A 9,031-nucleotide genomic window follows, 5' to 3' on the forward strand; every position below is an offset into this window, starting at 1 on the left:
ATACCAAATGTCACGGGGCCTACCGTCGGGGCCCGTGCGGTGCTTACTTGTTTCCTCCGAAGTAAGCCAGCCAAGGGAACTAGATCACTCTAGCTGCAAAGATCACACGCAAGGGTTAGATAGGAACCACATGTAGTGAATATAATAGCATACATACGATACCAACATAAGGGCAACCATCTTAATCATACACACACATGGATAACATATAGAACACTCAAGAAGGAACAATACACGGATGATGTTATTCATAGATAAGCAGCAGTGTTACACCAAGGGTCCCATCTCGTAGTAGTAGGGGGGCAACTACTAGAGATGGTAGACTATCGACAACCGAGTGACTGTCCAGTATGACAGGTCACTCCCCCCTATAGTGTTTCTTATACCAAGTCCAGTCCTACTGACAATGGATATTACAAAGCTCCCCATAACACAATAAAGTAAGTCTCTCCCCATTATTACGTAGTCTGATTACAAAGATAATCCCCCCCTTACATTAAGTACCTAACGTAAGTTGGTACCCTTATTATTAATAGTGAAAAGTAATGAAGGTTAGGATTTGAGCACACTTGAAAGATTTATTTGTCGAGGTCCCCATTAGGGCTTTAAGATGTCACGTTCCTATTGGAAGATTATAGTATTCCAAGTGCGTTACCTCTCTCCTATTGTGTTCACACTAGCATTCTTTTAGAGATACACCTCATGCGTTCGTATTTTACAACCATTAATACCATATATATATATATATATATATATATATATATATATATATATATATATATATATATATCAACCCCTTCTAGTGGATTTGAGATGACACCATATTGAATGTCAACAGGACGACATCTAAATTGGGAGCGTCATGGGAGTCGCTTCTAAGTTTATCCCTACACTTTCTACAATGTTCTTTTGGATGTTTGTTTGCGTCTTCTAAGGCCAATCTATAGAGTGATAACCACATGTTATCAGAAGCTCCATCTTTAGAGTTGGTCTCGTAACTAAGTACCGAAGAAACCTAGTTTTCAAATCCTTGAACCTCATGTTGAGCATCAGATAAGAATGCCTTTTAAAACTTTGATGGCGCTTTGATTTCCATAATATAGCTATTTTGGCACTAATTTGATAAGAGTGTTCTTAAGGGAGCCGACACATGATAGGTGTAAGGTGGAGATGAGAGCAACGTAAGAGTCCTTTTTTTTAGACTGTCTTAATTGCCATAGGAATTCTCTTTCTCCTTTCAAGCATTCGTATTCTCTCTACTTTCTCTGCAAATCTATGCTCTCTCCCTTTACTTTGCTTTCTCTTGTTGAGATCAACCTTTTTTTTAGTAAGTTTCTTTTGGTCTCCTTATATTTAAACCTTTTTTTTTTATCCTTTGAGCCACATTAATCTTAGTACATTAAGTCCTTGTGGATCAAAAATGCGCTTTGAACCTAAAGCTTGATTAACAGAATGTTAGTCATTTTATGTGTTCGAAATTTGCATTTCTAATAGTTTGAAAACGATTTTTTTTTTTTTGTATGATGTGAATAGAGAATAAAAATCTTATTTCAATTTGTAAAAGATACAATTTCATACACAGATCAAATAAATAACAAATTTTTTAATTAAATTATATGTTTACAACTAACAAATTTGATAACGGACAAACAATGACTTTATGTAATAAAAAAAATAAAAGATCAATAAATTAACAAATCAATTCACCAAGAATTATTTTTTTGCCTTTTCTTTAATGCACATTAACTATATATACAACATATTTTCATTGGTATGATACGCACATATTAGGAGAAATTAGAGTGGCCCATATGCACTACTCAACATTCTAATAATGCATCCACTCAACAATCATTAAATTTCAGTAATTTGTAACAAGTTTAGCCTGTAATTTCTCATTTTTGCTTCAAGATGCAAGAAAATAATGGATGCGCCTGTAAAAATTTCATCCTATCAAACAAAAACACAAATTTGACAATTTAATCCATTTTCATCTTTGAAAACAAATCCATAGAGTACTAAGTTCGTCTGATGTATCATGTCTTGTCATTCCAAACATGGTTGGAATGACAGAAATAAGAACACTAAAGAAACAAACTTCAACTGCTAGATTATACCAAGGGTAAACACAAAGGCTTTAAAACAGCAGATACTCTGAAACGTGACCTACGATCTTAATTAGTTGATTTCGTGTAGATGCGAACAGCAAATGCCAAACCCAGTATAGCAAGGGGAACAAGGAATTGCAGGAGCTTGATAATGAACTCAGAAGTCTTATCCTGATTGTAGTGAGGCTGCTTCGGAGGTTTATAGGTGGTCTTCTGAGGGATGGTTGAAGAATCAATATCTCCGACGTAGTATTGTTCCATCATATCTCTAGCGCCCGTGCTGTGACCCACGTCCTCAAAATCATCGGTAGCATCTTTTCCTGAAAACATGTAGAACGTGTCATATTCTGGAGTCTGTCTATTATAAGTAGTAGTAGTAACTAATTCTCATTTGTGGTCTGGGCCACAGCTGCAGCTAGATTCGTACCTGTAGCGGACAACAGAACATCGTCTCCACCGGGATGATCTTCCAAGAACTTAGTCACATCATAAACCTGTTTAAGGAAATGAATTGGCTCAGGAAGTAGTAAGTTTTTCATATGACACAGTAATGTGAAAATTTAACTAGTATTGAACCTACAGAACTCTTTCAAAGCTACTGCGGTTTAGTTTCTTCCACATTACATAGCTTGCGAAAGAGCAAATTAGGATCAATTGCTTGGCTGAAATGCAACATAATCAAGATATAGGGGATACAAGAAACAAAAATACACAGATAATAGAGTTAAAGAAACACCTATTTCTTCTAGACATTGGAGAGAACGTTGTGTTTCGCTGAAATTTTGACCTTTTTCTCACCATCTACGCAAGCTATCTAAAGACAAAGTTAGCTCAGCTAACTTGATATTTTACATTTTCAAATTCAGCTTAACCGACTTTTGCTTTCTTTTCTTCTAACGCTTGAAATATGGTCAACCTGATAATCAACTGACTCGATTTTTCCATATAACTGGAATGGATCAAACCATAATAATTGAAAAAAAGAAGCTCTCTAACAACTCTCATCATCACCAAGAAAACAAGTCCGACGATTTCCTACACCCACCAAAAGATTATGTCTTGATAAGAAAAAAGATTACAACAAACAAACCCACGAATTGGCCGAACCACTTAATTTCTTGTGTTGTTTATTTCATTTTTTTCAATTGTTCGATTAATTCACATACAGAGGTCATAATCTCCTAACAAGTAGTATCAGAGCAATAACCGATACTTTCTGGTATTAAGTAGAGTTTTTTCTTTTCTTCAGCTGCCGTCTCCTGCATCTATTGAAACATATATCAGGACCTAATTTCAGTTCTAGATCCTCAAAATCTTCTACTGGACTTAATGCTATTGGACTTGATAAAGTTTATTTGCTGTGGCACAAAATTGACCAATGTGTCTTTTCCTCAAGTCAAGAGGACTTCATACAACGGAAAAGGACTCTTATTGACAACGAATGATGAAGAATTTTTTTAATAAACTGCTACAATCAGAATTCGGAGCAAACACAACAGGAAATTTCCAAAGGCAATGCTGAAACATAAGTAGACGAAGGTATCATAGCATGATTAGATTAGAAGAATATGCCAGCAAGCAAGTCTTTTATAAATCTGTAGGCTTAAAGTTAAAATGCTTTACATCAACAAAAAACAAAACAGGCAACGTCGCCAGAAACTAGCTATTATATCGTTGGGTTAATTGCACATATTTTCCTTTTAATTAGGATTCATTGAGTCGAGTTACCAGACATGAAGAAAATGCCATCACCAAATCCCTAAAAATTGTCTTAAAGTTCTTTGCTACAAATAAAAGTTACATTATATAGTTAATATGTAATAGTCCAGAAAGTTGGAGCCCGGCGGGTGTATTTAACTGATCTAATCCTGTGTTACATAGAAATGGAAACTGATGTGGAAACAGAAACCGGGAACAATATTTGTAAAAGATATAGTATAGGAACCAGAAACATGGGGGAAACATGTAAATAATAAAAATATATGCATATATCGTATGCTTAATTTAGATATATATACAATAAAAAATATTACATACAAATCACAGAATAGAAGAAAAAAAGAGATTTTTTTCATTTTGAAAGCATGTAAGAGTGATCAAGAAAATATTAGAGATTTGCTGAACATGTGATTAACATTGATCCACTTCCGAAAACACATTACATCCTAGGAGAAATGCAGAAACAAGATTACTAGTAGATCACTTATTCAGAGGCATGTAATGAGTAATAACCTTATCAGATCACTTATTCAGAGGCTTCAAGAGAAATGCACAAACAATATTACTAGTAGATCAGAGAATAATGCATCACGGAAAAGCAGTAACCAGAAAAATGAAACAGATTAACTGCCGCATGCAATAGCCAAAAGTAAGAATCTAACCCAGAATGCATGATGTCACAGAAAAGGACATAAATCATATCGAAAGATGATTAAAAAGTAAGAAAATAGAAAGATGACCTTGCCGCCGATAATGAGCCAACAATCCTTGGGGTTGTCGTGCTCAGAGACTTGAGCGAGGGTGAAAACTTTTCCATCACCACCCATTTTGTTAAGTGATGGATGATGAAGAGGGTATGGTTGAATTGAAATCAAGCGGAGGAATTAAGAAAAATTGGATCTAGGTGTAGGTGATAGATTAGATGGGGTGAAATTGAAGTCTAGGAGCTAGGAGTGTGGTTAGAAGAAGAAAAAGAGGAGTAATTTAATGAGGTTCTTGAAGTCATTCAATTGGGTATTTGGTGGGTAGTTGGGGTTGGATGCTGACTTTATTTGTAAAATTCAAGATCCATTGTTAGTAGTAGATAGATACCTTAATTTCTCTCCTGTTCTCTTCTCCCACATCTACTACTACTATTTCAATTGGGCTTTTTTTTTTCTTGTTTTCTCCTGATCTCCTATCATCTCCAACCCAACATTGGTCATGTTTGGCTAGGGACTAGATTGGCAGCATTGCAGCAAGCTAATTTATCTTTTTTGTTAGCATGTTGATTTGATTAGGGATTAATCCCTTGTTTGGGACAATTTTAAAAAAAAATTGCTTTTATAGACCTGGTTGGGAAATATTCCCTAGAACGGGCTATTTCCAACCATGGTTAAAAAAAATAATTTTTTTTATAATTATATTACCCATTACGGCGTCATAGGCGCGAACAACATAGCCACTGCCCAAAATTTATATAAAATAAAATTTAAATTTTATTTTTATAATAATTATTTTTAAACTTATATAATAAAAATTTTAAAATTGATTATATTATAAAAATAAAATTATATCCGTAACGTTAGAGTTAAATTTGTATAATTTTATATATTAGGACTAAATCTATATTTCGTTTGAAATGTTACGGTTAAATATTTAGTGCATTATTAACGTATGAAATTGTACAAATTTAACCCTAACGCTTCAAGAGAAGTGCAGATTTAGCCCTAATGTAGAAAATTGTATAAATTTAACCCTAACATTTTAAGCAAAGTGCAGATTTAGCCCTACCGTATGAAATTATGCAAATTTAACTTTAACGTTTCCAAGCAAAATCAATTTTAACCACGTGCTACCGAAAATTTGAAAAGACTTGTTTGACTGTTATTTAGTTACGTCAGACCTTCTAAACCCGTTTGTCGATAAATTGAAGCAATATCATATATATATATATATATATATATATATATATATATATATATATATAACTACATTAATAACACAGTAAAATATTGTAGACAGTTTAAAAAAACTAAACCTGCTGCATATAAATTAATCACAATTTTTTTTAAATTGTCTAAAATATTTTACTGTGTTATTAATACACTAATTTTTTTTTTTTTTGTTAGTAATGCACTAAATATTTAACCTTAACATTACGGCTAAATCTGCACTTCGCTTAAAATATTAAAGTTAATATTTAGTACTCCCTCCGTTTCATATTACATGACTTTCTAGAGATATTTTTTTGTTTCATATTACATGACACTTTGTATGATCAGTACACGTTAAGTCATCTTTTTTTCTGCTATAAAACGCGGTTACACGAAAATTAATTAGAATAATGGACTTATTATAGAATAAATAAATATTAGAATCAATAAATAAGGGGCAACAATGTCTTTTTTACAATATCCTTAATTTCTATACAACTCTCTAAAAAGTCATGTAATATGAAACGGATGGAGTATATTACTAAAAAAAATATTTAGTGCATTAATAATACAGACAATTTCAAAAAAAAATTGCGATTTATTTATATGTAGCAGGTTTAGTTTTTTTTTTAAAAATTGTCTAAAATATTTTACTGTGTTATTAATATAGTTAAAAATATATATGAAACTGCTTCAATTTATCGATAAACTGGTTTAAAATGTCCGATGTAGCTAAATAACAGTTAAACTGGTCTTTTCAAATTTTCGGTAGCGCGTGATTAAGATTTATTTTGCTTGAAAACGTTACGGTTAAATTTGGACAATTTGATATGTTAGGCAAAATCTGTACTTCGCTTAAAATGTTAAGGTTAAATTTATACAAGGGCTAAATTTGTATTTCTCTTGAAACGTTAGGGTTAATTTTACACAATTTCATATGTTAATAATACACTAAATATTTAACCATAACATTTCAAACAAAGCGTAGATTTAATCCTAATTTACATTTTAATTAAATTTCTATAAAATAAATAATTTATATATATTTTTATTTTTATTTTAATAATATAATATAATAAAAAAATATTATATATTTTGGGTAGTGGCGTGAAGCCACTGCCCAAAATATATTAGTTGACAGGAATTGATTCCTGTCAACATAGATGCTCATTACGGCGCCGTAATGAGTATTATATTAAAAAAAATTCTTCTTTTTAACTGTGGTTGGAAAACAGCCCCTTTGGGCGAAATATTTTCCAACCACAGCCAATTGAATAATTTTTTATTAAAATTATCCCCTTTAAGGGATTAATCCTTTGATTAGCTAATTATATAAACTTGTTTAATAAAGGGTAATAAAAATTCTAATCCTTAATTTTTTTCTCTCTCTTTTCTCTCTGTTAGGGTTTATGGTGAAAAGGGTTAGGGATAGATCTAGGGAAAGAAGGGCGGCGGATGATGGTGATGGGGTGGTGCCAGCTACAGGTTGGGCGGATCGGGTGGAGGAGTGTGGCAGGGAAGGGGATAGCGGGCGGGAGGATTGGGGCGATAGGGAAGATGGGGGAGGGGTGGAGGCGGGGCGCGAGGGGGTGAGGGGTCGTGGGATGCGCAAGGGTAGGGATTGTGGGGTGGGGTAGGGCGGCGGGATCGCGCAGGCAGTTGGGGCAGGGCTGGGCGGCGCAAGGGTAGGGATTGAGGGGCAGGGCGGCGGGATCGCGCAGGCGGCTGGGGAAGGGCTGGGCGGCGCAAGGTTGGGGATCGAATGGCAGGAGGGCGGGGGCGCTCGGGCGGCTGGGGCAGGGCTGGTGTCCGATGCGGGGGGGAAGGCTCCTCCTGGACAGGCCGAGGTTGAGGCCGATGGCGCTGGGCGGGCCAGGACATGCGCCGGCAGTGCTGCTGGACACGGCGCAGTGAGCGCCGGCAGTTCTACTGGGCAGTGCACAGGAGGCGCCGGTGGAGCTGCTGGGCAGCCCATTCTGAGCGTCGGCACTAGGTCTGGCACTGCCAGCAGGGTGCCGGGCAGGGTGGGGGCTGTGACGAATGGGGCGGTGGTAGTGGTGCGAGCTGCCTTAGGACATATCCAAGATATAAAAGGGATGTCAGATAGGTTTGGTGATGAGTGTGGGGTTCAGATTCAGGGGAACTCTGTTTCTCCCAAATCTCGGGTTGTGATGAATGAATTGTTGGTCCCTTTTAACGTGACAAGTTAGTTCCAGGGGGGGTAGGAACTATCTAAAAATTTGTCCGTTGAGACTGACTTCTTTTTCTATGAAAAGGTTTACACAGCGTCACTAAGTAGATTCAAGACACAAGCTTAGTCAACCTGTGACTAAGTCTGCTTCTTTACTTGAGTCAGGAAATAGCACTTAGAGTCTATTCCTGAACTCAGCTTCTTAGTAAACTTAACTCAGCGTGAGTTCTTTACTTAGTCAGTTTTATAGCAAGCAATGTATATTAAAGGAGTTTAAGGTTAGAAGGATATTACTCAGCAGACTTATCCTGGTTCGGCCTCTCCGCCTACGTCCAGTCCCCGAAACTCGTTCCGAGCTTTTTGAATTCTCTACTGAGCTCTTTAAAGGTAGAGCACGAAACCTTTTACAAATAGAAGCTGAGTATAACAAGAGTACCTTCCTATATACCTCTACTCACTCCTATATCTACGCTGAGTACTATAACTGAGTACTCAGCCTCTCCTTTCTATTCTTCTAGAAATGATAAAGTGTTTGTCCTAAACAACGATTGCTACGACACTTTAGATGATTGGAAATCACTCTAGACTTTTACACAATAATATGGAAATTGGTGTAAGGTATTTTCTTTGCTTTTCTCACAGAATCTTCGAGTATGAATTTGGTCAGCGTTTCGACAACTTGAAGTTCTGCATTGATTGAAGCAAATGGATGGCCTTTTTATAGTGACACTTTAGGCACCTGGTCATTTCGAATTTCGAAATAACCGTTGGAGGGAAACGGCTTCCTGTCGTTGTCACTCTGGGCGTGCTCAGCGTCGCTGGCCAATAGAATTCTTGCATCTTCTGTCTTCATCAGTCTTCGGCAGAATGTTTCACCATTTAAGGAAAAGTCCACGAGACAGCTTTCTGCGCCTTCTGAACTTTTTCCAAAGTAGAAATACTTTGTCTAGAAGTTGAACATTGCCTGCCGCTGTCCAGACTGCTTTGTCGTCCAACTCAGCAGCTTCTTCTTGAAGCTTTTGCCACGAAGGCTTCTCGATCCTTCTCTTGCTGAGTCGTCCTTTTAGTTGATACGGCTACGTTTTGAACTCTTGGGC

At 36.2% G+C, this 9,031-nt stretch overlaps 1 protein-coding gene across 1 annotated transcript; it reads right to left on the reverse strand.

Moving 5' to 3' along the window:
• Positions 1-1,951: 1,951 nt before the first annotated feature.
• On the reverse strand, positions 1,952-4,909 carry LOC136219409 (cytochrome b5-like). The gene is made up of 3 exons (XM_066006805.1): positions 4,568-4,909; positions 2,536-2,602; positions 1,952-2,428 (listed from the first exon to the last, which is right to left on the reverse strand). Exons 1-3 carry the CDS (start codon positions 4,652-4,654, stop codon positions 2,175-2,177), a joined length of 408 nt encoding a protein of 135 aa, XP_065862877.1. The 5' UTR covers positions 4,655-4,909; the 3' UTR covers positions 1,952-2,174.
• Between the last annotated feature and the right edge of the window lie 4,122 nt (positions 4,910-9,031).

This window comes from Euphorbia lathyris, chromosome 2 (genome assembly GCF_963576675.1).
Source record: "Euphorbia lathyris chromosome 2, ddEupLath1.1, whole genome shotgun sequence".
In the NCBI taxonomy this organism is placed as follows: domain Eukaryota; kingdom Viridiplantae; phylum Streptophyta; class Magnoliopsida; order Malpighiales; family Euphorbiaceae; genus Euphorbia; species Euphorbia lathyris.